This window comes from Haliotis rufescens, unplaced genomic scaffold, assembly GCF_023055435.1.
Source record: "Haliotis rufescens isolate VD_foot unplaced genomic scaffold, xgHalRufe1.0.p SCAF_1, whole genome shotgun sequence".
Taxonomy (NCBI): Eukaryota; Metazoa; Mollusca; class Gastropoda; order Lepetellida; family Haliotidae; genus Haliotis; species Haliotis rufescens.
Genome location: NW_025963779.1, coordinates 3,711,620 through 3,733,780, shown reverse-complemented (window position 1 = coordinate 3,733,780; position 22,161 = coordinate 3,711,620). Strand labels below are relative to the sequence as shown.

The following is a 22,161-nucleotide window of genomic DNA, read 5'->3' as shown; positions in this document are numbered from 1 at the left end:
TGTGGACCTAAGATAGCAGTCTGTGATTAAGACGACATTGACAACCTCGGGCACAGCCTATAAAATGTAGACGTGTGTGGTGTCGCCGGTCGAATGAGGTCGCTGAACATTGACACCATGGAAACATGGCTTCGTCCCTGGCTGTATCAGTGTAGTATCACACTCCGACTACCGGTAGGAATGTTTCAGAGGAGGCCTCAGTGACACTGTCAATGAGTGAGTGAGATGAGTTCGATATTACGCCGCTTTTGGCAATGTTACACCAAGATAGGCTGAACATATTGTAGCCACCTGGGGAATCGAACCCGAGTCGGCGGCGCGACGAGTCAACGCTTTAACAAGTGGACTACCCCTACCCCTCCCAATCTGAACCTGCTTTAAGAACCTACACATCTGTGTCATGTAACATTACTTTATTACAGCATTCCCCCATGGCAAGGGGACAAACTGTTCTGTCGCCATGAAGGGGAGCAGCATGGCTAAACAAGCACGGTATTACTTATTGATTAAGTGACTGAGTGAGTGAGTATGGTTTTAAGCCGCTTTTAGGAATAGTCCAGAAATATCACGACGGGGGCACCAGAAATGGGCTGCACACATTGTACCCATGCGGGGAATCGAACCCGGGTCTTCGGCGTGACGAGCGAACGCTTTAACCACTAGGCTACCCGACCGCCCCTTTCACTCTTAGATTTACGGACTTGTGCTTATGTAAACATAGAGGTCGGTGGTCGAAAAAAACAATAAATATAACAGCAACAATGTAAATATTTACAGGTAAGAAAAATTAAACAATGTTAATTGGTTCCTAAAAAGACACGTTTAAGGTTATTTGCCTTCCCAGATGGCGGGTGTATGTAATGGGGAGGTTTGGTGTGTGCGATGGGGAGGTTTGGTGTGTGTGAGGGGGAAGGTTTGGTGTAGTGATGGGGGTGGGGTGGGGTTGAGGGGTGGGGTAGGGGTGGACACTCAGTTTGATTAAGTGGGACGGAACAGTTGCTGAATGGATGGCGCAAGTCATTACCATGACACAAGACGCTGACCCGCCCCCTTTATCTTGCCCCGGTTATGAAATGTACACCTGTCATGCATCAAGTAAGGACATCATCACTGAAGTGAACTTGTCAGCCTCTCAATCATTAAGCCCCGTGCCTGTATAATTAGACTGTACCTCACAACAGACGCGTTTCCACGCTCAGAAAGTGTGTCGCCATCAAGTCATAAACGACGCTAAACGCTTGAGGGTGAAGTGTTTGACAAGATAGTAACGAGTCATAAGGAATGGTATAATTTCAACCCGTAAAAAACATACATCAAATAGCTGTGACGTCATGCACATTTACATATCACATGATTAACCAGACTCGTATGCTAAATTATAGCCTGTCTCCGTGACTCTATAGAATAAATTAAATAAGGAGTCCAACTCAAGTCTAGAATGATTGGGCAAGTCTATCTTGTCTTATCTCTAGGAATTAAGCAGTGTTCTTGCTCCATTTTTATTTTGTTATTTTGTAGATATATATTTTTAAATAAGGTGACTTTATTTTTTGGACTAAGCGTCAGTCTTGTTAATTATAAGTTACTGATATAGGTTAAGCATTACACATGTAATACATTCGTCATACGCACAAGGACTCACTAGTTTGAAAGCTCACAAATAGTGAAACATATACTCAAACGTGTTTCACGTATTCAGGAGGAATTTTACCAACACAGAAAACGCGCTGATACAGAAATAAAAAATACAAGGAACTGACACGCGATGCTCGTAAACATACGCGGGTGTACGATCATGTTATTGAAAGGACATAATGTCAGATTGTCCTAGGTCTGGTCTTAAAACACACCTTCGTTCCCTTGGACACCAGGGCCCGAGGTAGATATCAACGCGGCGTTTCTGAAAGCTTCAATAAGTGGTTATCTGGAAGTAATACGTCTCAGACCGACCTACGTCCCGGGGCACACAATGCTGTATTATTTCACAGGATTAACCGCACAAAGTGTTTGGCTTCGCTCGTCGTCCGCCACAATCTTGATATAATGACTTGACGATGAGGGATTAAAGGGCCCCCCTTGCGTCACACCTATGACCGGCAACTATCTGCAGATTACAGAGACTGGCGCGGGCTTTTGTACCCTGTGACAAATTAGCGAGATTAACAGATTAAAGACATATGCTTGGATCTTCAATCACGACAGCCGTGCCGAGTAGCCCATAAACTACCTGGTGTTAAATAGCATGGTAGACAAGGTAAAACTGATAAATTTCAGCGTTGGATCTGTGACACAGGTGTTGCATAAAAAATGTATCAGTGGTTGTATTGTGTTTTGAGTATGTGAAAAGACGGACAGAAACCTTGAGGAACACACGCTAGATTACGTTCACCGCACCTGTCATACAGCGCGCGATAAGAAACAAACAGGACTTTTTGTTCATTGATTTCAGGTGTGCTTTCAAGAAGAGCATGATGTAAGACCTCATGTGTTGTGTTTCAAATTATTACATACGAGTTTATAGTGTATATGATCAGCCCTGATATTTGAATGACGTTATCATGTCCGTCCTATGGACATTCCGGGAAGTAATATTGTCCCCCGTACCCAGGTTTTCGTAACGCTATCATAAAGGCGACACGTGGATCGGGTGGTTATGTAGTTGTCATATAATACAATACATCCGAGTCCCGTGATGGGTTTCGTGTATTATATCTAGTCCCTTGATCGGATTCGAACCACGAACCTAGCATCAAATGGCCGGGGTTCGAATCCCAACACGGAACTGGGAAATACCATGGCCGATACACTAGCGCCCAAAGTGAAGCTAAACCATCATTAGACGTCACGCCCTGGGACCATAGTCGGGCTATTTTTGTTCAATTTTGATATTAAAAGGATCAGCCCCACGTTGTGTACCAATATATAAATATATATATTAATGTAGGTATGTCTAGAATGTATCGGCGATAGAAGAGAGTCAGCTCACTGGCGGGCTGTGCACCAACTGTGGAGGTGTATCCGCATTAAGTCAACACCAATGTGTTTTACTTGCCTACTGAATACAATGCACCCTAGGTTTCCAAACAGATGTTATCCTCAGGTTCAGATATCTCCTTGTTATGTCAACACAAAGGGGCTGCTATTTGACCTAGTCTTCATTTGTAACGTGTTTGTTTACTCTCGATAAGTATGGTCGGTCACGTTGACACGCATGTCGATCGGCAATTGAGGTCAGATTGACCATTAACAACAGAAAGAGGACGAAAGAATGTCCTTTACGTTTTAAAGTTGCACCACCGACTGCTTCAGAGTTAACGGTATTTTGTATCAGATATTGAACTACCAAGTGCACTGTTTGATCAGTCGTGAAATGGCCAATCGGTATTTACATTATTCGAACTTTTCACTTTAAGAATACAGAAAACAACATATATGAAACGTTTCCTTTGATAAAGTCCATGTCAAGTGCAAGACGTTTTTAAACAACAAATAAACAATCTTAATTAAACATGTAAGGAAGGGCAATTGAGTGAATTGGAATTTAAATCCTTTATAAGACAAGCACTGATGTCCCTGTAGGTTAGACAAATACATGACGTTGTTCATATAACGGTATGCATGAGAAAAAACGATATCCCCGGAATGGTTCGCTTCTGTCCCTGGGTCAGGGGTCGCAAAGGCGTTTTAGGCGCCGCAATTCGCTGTGTAGATATTGGTCCCTTGGAAACGCCAGAAATCAATAATCGTAGGTTTGAATCCCAGTTCGCCCCGATTATGTTCGGGTTTCACCATAGTGGTAAACGTCTGAGACCTGCAATACTTCGGTCTTTCCTCTAACATTAAGTTGGCACGCCGCGATATAACTGGAATACTGTGCAAAGCAGCATTAAACGAAACCCACTCACTAACCATCTGTTTACACTGGTTCAGATCTGTCTACACTAGACGCAAGAGGTAACGCACCCTGAGGCAGACCCTAGTCAGCACCCGGCACAAGGCCCAGACCAGCTCCCACACCGAGAAGGGCACATGCTTCACATCGTGGCCTCACGGGTTATACCTACAGATGGTTCCCCCGGAGATCTCAGCCAGCTTGTTGGTCGGGGCACCTGTGGCGGTGTTTGTGTGCACAGATGAGGAAACTACCGTGAACTGCTGTACTTCATTGTCTGCCCCGTTAGGAATGCCAGTGTTTGGTGTAAGTGTGACACTTTCATTTACTTTAGTGCTTGTTTGTTCGTGGAAAGATTACGCCACGGGCGTACCACACAAATGTTACTGTGACTTGTGGTAGGCTTTGAGAGCGTCGAGGGGTTGTCTGCTTGTTGTTACGACAGGAGCTGCGATGGGGGTGAACGGAGTTCAGTGCAGAAGGATCGCAGTGCTTAGAACATTACTTTCAACACAATCCAACAAATAGTAAACATGTGCAATTGTCTATGTCAATAACACTGCAAGAGTGTTCCATGGACATATTTCCATTGACTGTTGTTAATTCAATTACATATGGCAGAACAATGTGGTAATTAGTAGTATTTAATGTTTTGTTCGAGAAATTTTACATTCAATATCGTCGATATGCGTGCAGCTTGTTTGTTTGTTTGTTTGTTGTTTAACGCGACACTCAGCAATATTCCAGCTATATCACGGCGGCCTGTAAATAATCGAGTCTGGACAAGACAATCCAGTGATTGACATCATGAGCATCGATCCACGCAATTGGGATACGATGACATGCATCAACCAAGTCAGTGAGTCTGACCACCCGATCACTTTAATCGCCTCTCACGATAAGCATAGTCGCCTCTTACAGCAAGCATGGGTTGCTGAAGACGGGTGTGCATGTAGTGTGGTGTCTGCAGTACATGTTTCGCCAAGTGATAACATGACGATAACTCATTGGGCAAGAACCTCCAGCTGTGCTGTAAACAGTTGTTGTCTCTTCTTTAACCGCATGTTTTCCACTGCGTGCGAAAATAACGGATGTATGTGAGCCAAGTCATATGTAGAAACACTGACTTTCGTCAAAAGTAAGACATGAAATGTGACCTACCTGTTGTTGACTTGTCTCATGCAGCAGGACAATGAGTAGTGTCAACAGCAAATAATAGCTGATTATCCTGGAAACAAACAAAGCAATTGATAAAGAAGGTAGTAAATACAACACGTCAAGGCCAGAGAATAACCAGTCTCGGTTATCTGCCAAAACAGGTTCCATCGGGCGTAAGGGGCAAAATAGTGATGGAAAGTATAATAACAAATGATCAGGGAAAATCAGTGATGTCACCAGGTGTCCGCTAAAAGGGTCCTGCTCCAGCGGTAACAACCGCCACTTGCACAAGTAGCATAAAATGAGGGGCGGTCGGGTAGCCTAGTGGTTAAAGCGTTCGCTCGTCACGCCGAAGACCCGGGTTCGATTCCCGACATGGGTACAATGTGTGAAGCCCATTTTTGGTGTCCCCCGCCGTGATATTGCTGGAACATTGCTAAAAGCGGTGTAAAACCATACTCACTCACTCATTAAATGTAAATCTGTGTTGCCTAACGGCGCACTCAGTGCTGACAGATGCCAGAACTTTGACATACGTGTTCGTGGTTGTGTATGTATACGATATAATAAAATTATGCAGTGACACACACCGTTGCAATTGCTTCACGCATCGATACACTAAGCTGCATGGTTAAAATTGGTTCGGAATTCTATGAGAGAATTAAGGATGTTCTTGCTGGACGACACAAATCATGTCTCAGCTTCATCAGCCAGTGGGTACAGATACAAGGGCAACATGGGGGCATGTTGTCTGTCATACAGATCCTGAAACAAATATATCCAATACAGCCCATGCAAGTCTATAATGTTTGGCAAGTCTAGATTACTGCAGTCTGAAAATGAAGAAAATCTCTGAGCTCCTTTTTATTATTTTTTAACTATAATTTAACAACTGTTTTTTCTGTAAACTATGTTCATTTCAGAGACAAGATGTTAGTCTAGCCGGCATGGTGTAGCATCCATGATAGTGGACACGGACTGCATACGGACGAGTAGACGGACGGATGGACAGACGGACATTACGCCAAGATTTCTCATAAAGTATGACTCATCCCACATGTAAGATGTATAGCATTTAGTTACATTGTTAAACCTTATCCTGACCATAGCAAATATTTCTCCATGACGTTGCATAATATAATCTCTACATCAGAGAAGCAGAGTACGCCCCGAGGACCTTCGGGAGCTATTGGATTCTCACAAGGCGACCATGTAATTTCTATTTCAGAAAAGCCTAATGTGCAATAAAGGCAGAAGGGATTAGTTTCATGTCGAGTAGGAAAGGTGTGTGAACTTTTCTTGAACTCGGTGAATATATATTGGAGTGGTTTGTGAGCTATTTGAATCCAGATGCGCAAGATGTGTGTAATTTAACAACCACTTAAAGTAAGCTTGCCATAAAACTGATAGTGTACCGCATAAGTATTGCATGCTTGCCTGACTGGACCAATATAGGCTACATCTGTCTACGCCACAGACAATGACTGGCTAGCATTGACAGTTCTCAAACGGAACTCAAGCAGCGAATGAACGAATATCCAAATTGTTGACCTCATTTAATATAACATTGCGACATGTTCAGCCTTATGAGATCTATGCATAAAGATTCAGAGCGACGAAAAACTCTCCACAAGGCTGTATGACAAGAGGGATGACTTCAACTTTCCAATAGTCCACTTTCCCTTGATGTCCAGCAATATTCCTGCACATCCCGTGCTTTTGGTGTTTATATCTAATATATGAGGTACAATTTCTTTCTACGAAAACTTCAAAGAGAGTCATACGACGACTTCGTACCATATGTTAAATTCCCGTGTGTTTTAGAAGAACGATTGACTTGCCTTTGTATGTGTTTGTGACATGTGCCAGAATACTTAGTTCACCTTTTATCGAACACCAGGCATCATTAGTATGTCATAGTAATTACCCACAGGCCCACGATATAGTCGGAATTGTACAGTGGTTATGGAACGGGTTAGGTTGCTTGTATCTACAGAACTACCTGCACTTTAAACACTATAATTCGTTCCCTTTGGCTATACTATACATGACCAATACGTAAATGTATACTGTAAGATATAACAATTCTGTAAAAAGTAGTCTGGATACAAACACTGTACCACTTAAAGTCTTTGTTAAACTGAAATCTATAAACTCTGTAATAAATATGGCAAAACACGACCTCAAAACAGCAGGTATTTAGATACTGAAACGCTACCGTATATTATACAACCTTTCCTATAGTAAAGAACTTACCCTACACCTATTGCACCACTGACATTGCAACAAGCACCTACTTGTATAACATGCACTGTAGCGATGCCTTTTTAATGCCAGGTATATGATAACCACATATCATGCATTCTGAGCCACGTTGCACATATTCTACCGTGTACCTGCTACGTATGGTATTTCATTCCTTCACACCCTTGTAATTCTTAAGCTCTTCAGAATGCGTGCTTGCACATTTTACACACGACAAAAAATACTGGATTAGCGGGAATTCTCGTGCACTCCTGGGATAGTATATTCAAGGCGGAGACGTAAAAACAAAGCTGTTGTGGCCTCCACCAATCCGATCCCCATAGTGTGTAAACAGAAATTGACATTCCACCTGTTGGCCGATACTGTATCTTCGCTGTGAAAGCTTGAACAGCTCGAGTGAGAAGCGAGGGTACTGTGCTTTACTCCTGTACGGGATAATCGGGATAAGTACTTTTGAATAGGTGCAAAGTCTCAAAAAGACTTCAAGCAAATACAGAAAGCACCTGCGGGGGCGTGGAGGTCAAAATGTAGAAAAAGCGTGACGTGACTACTGCAAGGTGAATCACTTGGTCTTTGCCTTTTTTGACATCTCACATATAGTCGGAATCGTACAATCGACTCTGCTTTTGACGAGGATTTCTTATGAATATGAAAAGGGTTTAGACGATTTTATTAATTATAAACTAGAAACATGTCAATGATATAACGACCCGATAAGATCCGGGCCAGAATAGGTCTTTAAGGGACGTAAGGGGCGACTAACGTAATCGGCTCGCTGACTTGCTTGATGCATGTCATCGTATCCCAATTAAGTGGATCGATGCTCATGCTATCAATCACTGCATTGTCTGTTTCAGACTCATTGTTTTGCAGACCGCCGTCATATAGCTGGAATATTGCTGAGTGCGGCGTTAAACAACTAACAAATATGATAAAATAACGTATTTTACGCTGTATCCTTGTATTGTAATGTGTCTATGATATATATGTGATCAATCATCAAATAATAAAATACTTTAAAATAACAAATATTACTCAGCATACCATATCCGCCCAACAACCATTTACACAATTATGCAATATGTGCTGCATTAACTCTAGTCGGCTTTAGATTCACAATTGGGGCGGTCGGGTAGCCTAGTGGTTAAAGCGTTCGCTCGTCACGCCGAAGACCCGGGTTCGAATCCCGACATGGGTACAATGTGTGAAGCCCATTTCTGGTGTCCCCCGCCGTGATATTGCTGGAATATTGCTAAAAGCGGCGTAAAACCAAACTCACTCACTCACTCACTCACAATTACATATAAACAAGGCGTTCTAGTAATCTCACCATCCATGTCTGGCACCTATGTGTTCAGTGTATGGCAGGTGTCGTGTTTTATAAGGCTTCTTATCCGCATGTCTCAAGTTACAAAACAATATTGTTTGGCACAATTCTATTAGGACCTCACAAAGACGGCACTTCAGCTGTGGACGTGGGACGTTAAGATCTGATTTACTATGATTTATGTGGTTGTAATATATGCTACTAAAAAGAACTGGCTATGGAGGGTAACTATAACCATATGAAAAAAATCAGGATTTCTTTAACTTCTTTAAAAAGTGCAATACGCGTACCCAGGTTTGTTTCACTGCTTCCTCATTATAATAAGGAATTTACTGTGGGTCCCTTTATATAATGATTACGTGAAAGTTGAACCACAAAGACTGGCCATTACAGTGACTATATATGGTCTCTGCCTGAACATTGCAGCCGGCATTAGACCAGGACACTAGTCACATGGTCACATGGCCTTGTGGTAATGACAAAAGTCACTTATGATAAAATATGTCGTGTCTGTTTATATTTTCAATTTACTGGTTTTGATTTATAGGGCTGCAACGAATACACTATGAGACGAATACGATTCGTATCACGAATATAGGGTAACGAATATGAATAGCGATTCACGAATACAATAACAAGTCAGCAGTTGATGTATCATTTGTTATATTCAGTGAAATAATAACATAAATTATTTGACATGATTTGTTAGTTATTAATATATTATACATTTATATACTGCACTTATCCAGGTACTAGTACCTGCACAAATGCGACAATGATCAGTGACAACAATACTGTCAAATTAAATAGTATGAGAGTGTTGTCTTTTGAAGACATCTATGCATATAATATGTACTTGTGGATATTTTTAGGTACAGGGTACGTAAATGCACATGATTGCATATTCATAAATATTCGATTCTAGTGGCCACGAATAACGAATTCAATTCATGAATGGATACGGTTCGATTCACCGAATACGTGAGTGAATTGTAACAGCCCTATTAATTTATCATAATCATTACCAGCTATTGACCCATTATGATGTGAACTTCAATAATATATACAGGTTGAAACCTGCTTGTAGAAAGTAGGTAATAATAGTCGTAGTAGAACTCAACTACAGTAGCATCATCAGGTCAGTATGCACTATAATATATAGCAGTCATGATATCCCCTATTCCGTATACGTTCTGCTGGACAGTAATCAGGTGCGAGGAGAGAATATAGTGTCTTCAGCAGGATACTGTGGATAATAAAATGTATTGATGACTGACTGAGTGAGTGAGTTGGGTTTTACGCCGCTTTTAACATTATTCCAGTTATATCACGGCGTGTAAGCTTAATGTGGAAGGCAAGCCCGAAGTGATGCAGGTCTCAGACGTTTACCACTTCGGTGAAACCCACGAGCACGGGTATGGTGCTGACAAACCAAGAAACATAATAGGGGCGAACCGGGATTCGAACCCACAATCATAGGTCACTGGCGTGCCCAAGGGACGCAACTCTGCACAGCTAACCGCGGCGCCTTAGACGACTGGGCCACCCGTGCCCCCTATTGATGATTGGGTCATTTGGAGTGCCGTATTACAGTTACGCAAGGTTGTGTCAATTTCAGCCTATTGTATGGTCGTTTGCCACGCTGGATATATCCATAGGGTTTGTTTGGCGCAGAGGAACCAGGGGTAATACTCGGGTATATTCCGGGATTCAGACCCACAACTAAGAAACGCAGACTGCTCCGTAAAACACACCATGCTGACTGGTAGAGAGTTAAAATATAATATTAAAAATTTAAAAATAAAATTTAACGTGGCATCGGGACTATTTCAGCCATATAGCGACGCGGCTGACTTGTAGTGCAATGCATGAGATCGTCACTTCTGTCACTTCCAGCAAACATGCTGTTTGAGCTGTTCTAGTTATGTATCGTGGTCATAAATATTGAAAAGGGAAACCTGGTAAGCATGTTAAGCTACATATATCTCTCACGTCGTGCAATGTTCCAAAAGGATGAAAATAAACAACTTCCATTGTATCATCACATGAATAATTCAGAATGTAAATTAATATATCACATTTACAACTATTTAACCCATAAATCTAAACTAAAAACCATTTAATGACTCTGCATTATGGGTCAATATTGCTGTTCGTGACGATTACGCGATATGTTATAATTATATGTAATGAGATCGTTGAAAATGAACCACGAAATTGTAAATATCTGAAGTGAGACAGTAAGTCGTACACGTTTCGTTCTGGCGACAGTGTACCGTGATTTATGCACGTATGCAGTGCACGTGGTTCATTCCGTGGTGTAGATGCTGGGGGCGGGGGGAGTTGCGTGTTGAATCACGGGGTGTTATCTCGCATGTGTTTGTGTCTGTTCCTTGTTAATCCACTGTTAGTTAAATTCGTTCTACTTTTATTGTGCATTAATGATATCACGACGTGAATTCTACCTAACGCGATTTCGTGTTTCGCCTTAATGAGATACGTGCACGGATCTGCAAGGAGTTGGTGCAAAGAATGTTGAACAATGTCTGTACATCAACTCGATTTAAACATGCAGTATTGTGTATATATTAGTTTTAAGGTGATGCAACTTTACTTACTGACAACATCCTATCTGTACTATGCTTAATAGTGACACTCCGGTTGTCTCGAAATGTCGAAATGTGCATAAGATCGTCATTTCTCTCACGTCGAGCAAACATGCTGTGTGAGCTGTTGTAGTTATGTATGGTGGTCACAAATGCGGAAAAGGGTAATCTGGTAAGCATGTTAAGTAATATATATCCCCTCACATCGTGCAATTTTCCAAAAGAATGAAAATACACAACTTCCAATGATAATAGAGAACATCAATAATTCGGAAAGTAAAATTACTGACAACATATCTGTACTAAGCTTAATGGTGACACTCCGGTTGTCTCGAAATGTCGATAGCTCGATATATTTCCCTCGATCCCGATGACATAGAGTCAGGGAGGTTTCGTGGTAGCTTATAAAGTCGACAACAAAGCTGATCACGAGCATAGTAAACACATGGTTGGCTGGTTTGTTGTTTAACGCCGCACCCAGCAATATTCCAGCTATATGACGGCGGTCTGTAAATAATCGAGTCTGGACCAGACAATCCAGTGGTTTATGTCATGAGCATCGATCCACGCAATTGGGATCGATGGCATGCATCAACCAAGTCAGCGAGCCTGACCACCCGATCCCGTTAGTCGGCTTTTACGACAAGCATAGTGCACCTGAACGTCAACTCCAGGGTATAACCGGTCTTGAACATCCGCCCAAACAGATTCTATTGGGCGTAAAAGGTAAAATAGTGGTGACCATTATGTGAATGGATGACCCGAATATGAGTGATGACACCAGGTGTTTTCGAAAAGAGTAAGTCTGTCCTGCCCTCACGGTACGACCTTGTGCACGTGTAATGTCAAATGTACTCAACTTTTATAGTGGCGTCGACAATATTACCGTCTGGCCATGCCGAAACACATCTGGCTGTGTGTCTTGATTTGTATATTCCGTATATATAAACAAACAGCAGCTCTAAATTTCCCACGCTCCACGTTATTGTCCAAGTCACTTGAAATAAAACCTTCACGTCAGTATTTGCATAAAATATAAAGAAGACATACCTTATGTTCCCGCAAAAGTCGCACGACTTCATCTTCAAAGAAGGCGAATGCAAAAACAGCTTTGAAAATTAATTTCCCATGGTAAATACGTATGAAACTACACTGAGCTCATGTACCCAAATTATACGCAAATATTCGCGTACAAGCCAATGACAAAAGCGGAAATAGCTTCAATAAAATGGATCATAAAAGCCAACGATATCCTATTTATATGACAAACTACATCAAATATGCTCACTAACTTTTGACAAAACATGTTTTGTGGTTTTATCCTCAATTCACGACAAACTAAAGAAATTCAATTAACCTCGGATGAAGAAAAACCGTTTAGGGGTCGCCCTGGTTGCAAATGAAAACAGCTTGAGTGAAATCCCTGGGGTGTAAATTCTGAAAACAATAGCCAGTGGTCAGTGGACGAGGTCAGGGCTATTGTTCAGTATCAGGGCCTGATGTCCAGTTCCTATATACAACAAGACCTGAATACGGTACAGCTGGTCGTAGTTAAAATATACTTCGCTTTATTTTCCTATGCCTACATCTGACCACGTGTCGCCAGACCGAGAGTGTTGTTTCAGCCCAGCTGGGGAACAATACATTCCCCACATACATTTGAAAGAATTACTTATTTGCATTTACAAACCCACACAAGGCAATTTTCACGAACTTTATGATCATAAAAACTACATTGGAGCCATTCGTGTATTTAATCAGGGCACTAGTCAAATAAGTGCTGAAGGTAAAAAATGTACAATTCAACCATGTAACATTAACGTTTCAATCAATATAACTCCTTACAATCATAATAACTCCTAACAATCAGTATAAATTGTTACAATTAGTATAATTCCGTACAATCAGTGTAACTCCTTACAATTAGAATAACTCCTTACGATGAGAATAACTCCTTACAATCAGAATAACTCCTTACAATTAGTATAACTCCTTACAATCAGAATAACTCCTTACAATCAGAATAACTCCTTACAATCAGAATAACTCCTTACAATTAGTATAAGTCCCATGCATTAATATGATAAATGAAATACCATCAGTTTGTGGAACGGATTCAAGTTTTCCACTTCTAGTTCGTGAACATTATGGCAGAAAATTGCAATTATCAATTTAACGGAAATCTATTTGAATATCTCTTTGACTGCGAACACAATAATAATAGCGTAATATAGTTCTTAGCAATTTACAGAAGCAGTATCACAACGATAGCAATACTATTCGCATACAACATGTACAAGAACGTGATGATTCTTGACCGGGTGTTTGGCGCAACGAGATACACGTGTAAAAACTATTCCCAGCCTTCCATATATCGCACACAATCCTCATTGTTTATAGCTGTCCATGCCTGGATGCCCCATTACTTTAGACCTAAATCTTAAATTATTGAGTACATTTACTAAAACAACAGCAGCAGCTAAAACTTATTTCACATGTTAATATGAATATAAAACGTGGACGCGAGAGACTAACTAGAAACGCCGTGACGAACACGTGAGGAAGTACGTGTGCGGAGGTCGATTAATCAAAACACCTAGCTTAAGCCACACTTAGTTCAGCTATCAAGACGGTTTACCCAGTCACCTCTCAGCCGTTCATTTATCAGTCAGACAAAACACCATGTATTGCTGAAGTCGTCGTGGCACAGGAAGATACGTCTCGGGATGTCGCCGTCTTTCCTCCGTGAAGAAACACCGTCCAGGGAGGTACGGCCATAATATCCGTTTATCCCGCCTTTGTTGTTATATGCGGCAACTACGGGCGCCATATTTCGAAAAATAAAAACTCTTTGTGTAAAAATAGGGAAATGGCAAAAGACACGCCAAGCCAGTGGTCGATATTTTGTAGGTGCTGTCTATTTCTGGAATTTAATTATCTAGATTGTCAAGTGGCTACATGACATGTAGGTTTGCCCATTGAACAGGGAGTAAAACTAAACATACATCATGAGGTTATTAAGTGCCTTTCTTGCTAAATGAAATAAAATATATCTGAAAAAATGAAAGATAAAATTTGATGTCAGTATGAATGTAATCATTGCATGCAAATCGATGAATCCAATAAATACTCTATGACTTAAATATTGAGCAAAATTTATAATTATGATAAAATGATCTATACATTAAAGTTAACTTTATATTAGTCCCTGTCTCAGCAACACTTTCAGTGATAACAGTCGTCCCGTCATCTCATGGAAGCAGCCGCAATTTGCATATTGGAAACATCGCGCACTGTAAAATATACAACAACTTTTTGGTTCCTACGACTGGGAAACTACAGATGTGAAAAATTCCGTAACTTATATTTCCTTCTGCTTGTCACAAGACAGATGGCACGTCGATAGAATATAGATTCCGCCCCGACGACTCCGAGTCAATGGTGTCTGCAGTCGACTTCATAATATTTCGAATAGATGCCTATACATCCGTCAATGTGTTTCTCGTTTATCGGAAGACACCTTACAAATATATGTTATAATTATGACCTTTCGTACCCGCTCCAACGATTTAGAGACAACGGGTATCTACCGTTTATGGCATATCGTTCGACTCCTACGATTTCGAGACAACGGGTATCGACAGTATATTGCATATCGTTCGACCCCTACGATTTCGAGACAACGGTTATCGACAGTATATTGCATATAGTTTCGGTCCCTACGACTTCGAGACAACGGGTATCTACCATGTATGGCATATCGTTCGACTCCTACGATTTCGAGACAACGGGTATCGATGGTATAAGACATATAGTTTCGGTCCCTACGACTTCGAGACAACGGGTATCTACAGTACAAGACATATAGTTTCGGTCCGTACAACTCCATAACGTAACGTAACGTAAACCCCACAGTGTTGTACATGGCAAGATCCCAGGCTCAGGGTATGGGAACGGTACATGGTATGTATACGTAATCATAAACCTGTACATCATCTTGCCACCGTCTTCCACAACTCCATGCACGCCAACCCGACTTAACCTTGTTTCAAGATGAAATCGATACGGGAGTGTTCATCTTCACATTGTACAAGTAACAGATACACCAACACATACACGGCCGTATTTCATCCACGTGTGTCTGTATGTTGGCCAGGGGATGCTGCTGCAGACAGACTCGGTGAGGGACACTTGGTCAGATGGGTTCATCTGGGGGAAGCTGGCGAGCACCTGTCGTAACGTAATAACCGGTAGCAATTTTATACCTGTAGTGAAAACAATGGAGATACTAGTATAGGCACAATTGACTCGGAGTCGTCGGGGCCGAATCTATATACCATCGAAATGCCAGGTGTCTTGTGATAAACAGAAGGAAATTAGTTACGGAATTTTTCGAAATGTCATGTATAAGCCTACTGTAGACACCAGTAGTCGAGGAACCAAAAAGATATGTCAATATTGTATACGTCACAAGGACGATGTTAGAAATCGTCTGTTTCCTTTCTGTAAATTCCACAATGGTGGTCTAGATAAAATTGTGTGTACTGGAATGTCACTCCTAGATCTCATGTCCAACGCCATTCATCAGGCGGGCGTGGTTGACGACGGGGGTCGGATTACATGGGGTTCCGTGTTACGGCGGTTTAGAACCATCTAACTTATAATCAGAGTGCCTTCTAGACGCCAAGAACATTGACTGTTTTGGCCCTGGGGCATAGCACCAGCTTGAGATGGCCTTGGATTCTTTTTTCGGATGCTGATCGTGCGGAAATACGATAAACAATGTGATATATGCCAACCCAGAATTGATGAGAGGGAACTAGAAGGTGGTGTGTAGTATAAGTGGTTGTAGTAGCAGCAGTCCTTGTAGCAGTCGTAGTAGCATCAGCATCTGTTTGTTTGTTGTTTAAACGTTGCGCTCAAACGTTGGACAAAATAATCTAGTGATTGATGTTGCCAACAACGAACAACGCCGTCGAGGCACGATGATCCGCCGTCAACAAAGTCACCGAGCCTGACCACCCGATCCCTTTGCCTCTGTGCCCCAAAACATGAGCAAATCGATGTGGTCAGATGCCGGTGAAACGAGTAACCTTTGTCCCTTCTGCCACAAATTACTGCGTCAAGGCTTGTCAGAGGCTACAGATGGTGGCGATAATACCATACACGGTTCCAATGGAACTCGATCTGTGTCACTCCTATGTCTGAGTAGATATAATGTTTTACTGCCGTTTATTCAGCTGTCACTGACCCAACCTTTCTCCCCACTTCCTTGATGGCCAAAGCCATGCGCCAAGCAATAAACACAAGGGCTGAGTCAAAGGTCTCAGTTCACGATTTCGGTGTTTCACTTTGGCGACGCCAAATGAAAACTTCTACGTTCTATATGTAAATGGACATAGCCCAAATTAAAATAATAATTGAGTTTTATTTTTGAAATTAATGTTTAATTTGATACGGTCCCACGTAAAGCGGTAGATGGCATATGGCGCCTATCTCTAACGTGCGGTGTCCGCAGAGAGTGGCTGTCATGTATAAGTTGCTCTGTATAACGGTTCCCCGTTGTTTATGGGTGGGAATGTTTCTACAACGTAGTGGCGAACACACAAATAGGTTCATACCACACCAGGGCGTTTTATCTACTCAATCAGAGATGGCATAGATATTTAATCAATACCCTTGTGAATGTGTTTTCCAAATGTTAACAGTTTTCGCTTACATGCTAAGCAAGGAAATCCAAACTCGTTGTTTGAGTGATATAATGTCAAGCAAGATGAAAGTTGAGAGTAGTCTCGCTGCTTGAGTTCAAGAGTTATGAAATATCACAACGTTGTCCTGATTGTAGACATGAAGCTGTTTTCAGATTAGTTCTACCCTTGACAATGATCTTCTCGAAGCATGTTTGATACATGTGATGATTCACTTCATATAGTGAGATTTAATAATAACATGCATATTTATAATGCGCCTGATCTACGCTCTAAAACATGCTCGAAGCGCTTCAGCATGTCCCCGGTCACTGGATCAATGTGCACTTGATGTTAACGCTCAGCTCCATGGGCAGTGTACAACCCGTGCCAAACTGACTGTAAGGCCCTAGAAGGTCCCTTTACAAATTTACATAAAACAGTTCGACGACACATGGAGACACTAAATGTATGTGAAAACAGGAGTTAAATTATTAAACTGAAGATTTGAAACATTTTCTTCACAATTTGAAATGAAAAACATAAAACTTATGCTCAATAACAAAAGTTCCTGTGACACCAATATTTTAGTGTATTTTTCAAACAAGTAAAGTTTGGTTTTCAATATTGTAGTACATGTATGGAATCAAGTCACAAAAACGCAACTGCTACAGAAAAGCATGCATTCCATGCAAAAGTTGACTTTTATGCAAGCCCCATGCATTTCACTACCCAAGAATGGGTATAAAAACATGTGCGTTAACGGGATTCCATATGCATTGTTTAGCATCGTTATGACAACAACCACTCAGAAAAACAACCAAATTACGCAATTATTCAACATTACGAAAAACCACGCCCGTCCGAAAATGAGCGTTTGCGAGCCATTGGTATGCTTGAAGCAGGATCGAGTCATCGTGATGTTGCAAGACAATGTAACATCCACAGAAACACCAATTGGTGTTTATGGCAACGTTGGCAACAGACGAATGCAGTCAGAGACCATCCTCGTAGTTGCAGGCCACGCGTAACCAATAATCGACAAGACAACTGGATTCGAACAACACACCTACGAATCCAGCCAGCAACAGTGACTGGAAGAAGCATCCCTATCTTTACACACCGTACGTCGTCGCCTCAGATGTGCAGGGATTGTCGCCAGAAGACCCGCCAGACGTCCCATTTTGACAGGAAACCACCGACAAGCACGTCTACAGTGGTGCAGACAGCGTCTACGCTGGACGGCGAAGTTCTATTCACTGACGAGTCTCGCTTTCACCTCAGCCACAGCGATGGACGTATTCGAGTGTACCGACGTCGAGGTGAACGTTACGTCAATCATTGTGTCATGGAAGAAGATCGGTTCGGGGCGGCAGCGTTATGGTATGGGGTGGGATTACAACAAGACAGAGGACCCGTTTGATAGTGGTAGAGGGAAATCTCAATGGACAGCGCTACCGCAACGAGATCATCGGCCCTGTTGTTCTTCCGTTTTTGCGTCGTCATGGCCCCGGCATTACCTTTCAACATGACAACGCCCGGCCTCATATTCCTCGACTTGTTCAGGATTCTCTTCAATAAAACAACGTGAATGTCATCCCCTGGCCGGCTCGCTCCCCTGATCTCTCACCAATCGAGCACATGTGGGATGAGATGGATCGGCGCCTTCGACGTCAACCACGTGTTCCACAGACACTCCAGGAACTTCGAAACATGCTCCAGCAGATATGGACAGATATCCCACAGGACTTTGTGCGGCGCCTGGTCCATTCCATGAGACGAAGATGTGTTGCTTGCATCGCAACCAGAGGTGGACACGCTATTGATTTGTAAATTGCCATTTTGGCATGTTCATGTTTTTTTTATGAAATCACGCATTTTCTTAAGTCAAATATGGCAAATTAAACCATTTGAACACTTACAGGAGTCTTTATCTGTTGCAAACCGAAATTGTTTCAGATTTGGTAAAAAACATAACTTTGCATTAAATCTTATTCAATGTCACAGGAACTTTTGTTGTTCAGTATATTTCTTGCAATAACGCCTTTAACCTTCTCTGCTATATGTGAAATCAGCGGGCAAGGTGACACAAGTAATTCGAAAGGCAAACGTGAACTAAAATAGCAAATATCTCAGGGGAAAGGATTTAGCGTATGGCTGGTTAATTGTGACAGAAAGAATCCCCGGGAGCGTGACGTGTCGGCTTGGATAGGCAAGGTGCTGGTTTTACTACAGCCACTCCTTTGAAGTCGTGATTAAAACACACCTGTTTGCAGTGCAACGCGCTCGAGTTGACAACGTCCAGCGAATCTCGTTATGTCGTAAATTTACCTTTTTTTTAAATTGGAGAGTTGAGTACCCGTTGACCTACGAATTAGTATCACATACAACGAGACTGATAGTCCTAGTGTGTGCACAAAAGAGTCCGTTTAATTTGAACTCACGTGAAACTGTCACTATAACCGAGGTTTACGGGTTTTTGTCATGAAATGCTATCCTACCATACCATAGAGAAGGAATATCACCATTCTGCATGCTTCATGATAATCAAATATATTATTATGGCACAGACTAAACATCGCCCCTGTATCAGGGAATAAATACAACTATCACATGAATCGGCGACTAATATAATATTTGCATCGAGTCATGGGTTGTTGCTCGTGCTATCAACCACTCGTTTATCTGGTCAAGACGACGCAATAGGTCCGGTGTGTTCCTGATTACAACATTCAGGACATCTGTGGGTAGAATCTGGCAGGCAGGTGACATCTGACTCGATCAACGCCGTCGGGGTAGGATGACACACAAAGACAGCCAGGTGAAAACGCTGGGTAGGTCATCCATAGGGTTGCTGTACGAAAACAGGAATATTCGTTACCCAATCCACAATTTAGACGCCTGTAAGGGAATGACGTAAGTTACTTTTCAACGCTACGGGATCGTACATGATGGACGCCATTGCACCGAATTAAATGGTGGTTCCTCAGAGGATATACGTGTTATTCGTATTACATGCTATACTACCGTGTAATTACCGGGCAGGAATTGTTACAGAGAACATTGAAAACCCAGGACTGAACGCCCTCCTCCGTCACGGAGAGTATACACTGTTAGAGCAATCAGTCAATATGAAGCAGAGGAAACAATCTGGAGTAATAACAAATACGTGTGCGGAAACCCCGTATCATGTTTCCCCGTTTATTTACACAGGGGCCCTGTTTATTTGTGCCATGCGTGTTCCAATAAGCTGCGACACTTAATTTGACCTCTGACCCAAATATGATAATATGGAATAATAAACACAGGGCGTGAGCGCTACCGATAAACTCGATGCTACTCTGTTTCCGGTTAGAGTGATCGGAATTCAGAGTTGCCCGAATGGACTACCAGTTGAAATAATACACACGCATGGATCCAGGAGAGTAAGTGGGTGAGTGAATATAGTTTTATGCCGCTTTAAGCAAATATCAACCAATATAAAGCCATGTGGGGAATCGAATCCGGGTCTTCAGCGTGACGAGTAATGACGCATCAATTTTCAAATGATTTGAAAAAAACCCATTGATAATCACCAAAATATCCTTTTGCATGTGACTGCCGCTTTGCCGTTGTGACAAATAAATGGCATCATCCGCGAAACGTTTCAGCTTATTGGCTCAAGAGTTTCAGGCGAAATAATATCAAAAGATGGATATAATATCGTATAGATTCTGCACTGGACTGTGTCGTATAGATTCTGCACTGGGACTTGTGTCGTATAGAGTTTGCACTGGACCTATGTCGTATAGAGTCTGCACTGGACCTGTGTCGTATAGATTCTACACTGGACTTGTGTCGTATAGATTCTGCACTGGACTTGTGTCGTATAGATTCTGCACTGGACTTGTGTCGTATAGATTCTGCACTGGACCTGTGTCGTATAGATTCTACATTGGACTTGTGTTGTTTAGATTCTGCACTGGACTTGTGTCGTATAGATTCTGCACTGGACTTGTGTTGTATAGAATCTGCACTGGACTTGTGTCGTATAGATTCTGCACTGGACTTGTGTCGTGTAGATTCTGCACTGGACTTGTGTCGTATAGATTCTACACTGGACTTGTGTCGTATAGATTCTGCACTGGACTTGTGTCGTATAGATTCTGCACTGGACTTGTGTCGTATAGATTCTGCACTGGACTTGTGTCGTATAGATTCTGCACTGGACCTGTGTCGTATAGATTCTACATTGGACTTGTGTTGTATAGATTCTGCACTGGACTTGTGTCGTATAGATTCTGCACTGGACTTGTGTTGTATAGATTCTGCACTGGACTTGTGTCGTATAGATTCTGCACTGGACTTGTGTCGTATAGATTCTGCACTGGACTTGTGTCGTATAGATTCTGCACTGGACTTGTGTTGTATATAATCTGCACTGGACTTGTGTCGTATAGATTCTACACTGGACTTGTGTCGTATAGATTCTGCACTGGACCTGTGTCGTATAGATTCTGCACTGGGACTTGTGTCGTATAGATTCTGCACTGGACTTGTGTTGTATAGAATCTGCGCTGGACTTGTGTCGTATAGATTCTGCACTGGACTTGTGTTGTATAGAATCTGCACTTGACTTGTGTTGTATAGAGTCTGCACTGGACTTGTGTTGTATAGAATCTGCACTGGACTTGTGTCGTATAGATTCTGCACTGGACTTGTGTTGTATAGAGTCTGCACTGGACTTGTTTCGTATAGATTCTGCACTGGACTTGTGTCGTATAGCGTCTGCACTGGACTTGTGTTGTATATAATCTGCACTGGACTTGTGTCGTATAGATTCTGCACTGGGACTTGTGTCGTATAGATTCTACACTGGACTTGTGTCGTATAGATTCTGCACTGGACTTGTGTCGTATAGATTCTGCACTGGACTTGTGTTGTATAGAATCTGCACTGGACTTGTGTCGTATAGATTCTGCACTGGACTTGTGTCGTATAGATTCTGCACTGGGACTTGTGTCGTATAGATTCTACACTGGACTTGTGTCGTATAGATTCTGGACTTGTGTTGTATAGAGTCTGCACTGGACTTGTGTCGTATAGAGTCTGCACTGGACTTGTGTCGTATAGATTCTGGACTTGTGTTGTATAGATTCTGCACTGGACTTGTGTCGTATAGATTCTGCACTGGACTTGTGTCGTATAGATTCTGCACTGGACTTGTGTCGTATAGATTCTGGACTT

General features: G+C 42.0%; 1 protein-coding gene across 1 annotated transcript in view; it reads right to left on the bottom strand.

The window, feature by feature from the left end:
- The window catches only part of LOC124146987 (ADAMTS-like protein 4), a 285,075-nt gene that overhangs the window by 194,088 nt on the left and 68,826 nt on the right, over positions 1 to 22,161 (bottom strand). The window contains exon 2 of the mRNA XM_048396889.1: positions 5,054 to 5,120. Coding sequence (XP_048252846.1) covers positions 5,054 to 5,120 — 67 coding nt within the window. The remainder of the gene's footprint in view (positions 1 to 5,053; positions 5,121 to 22,161) is intronic.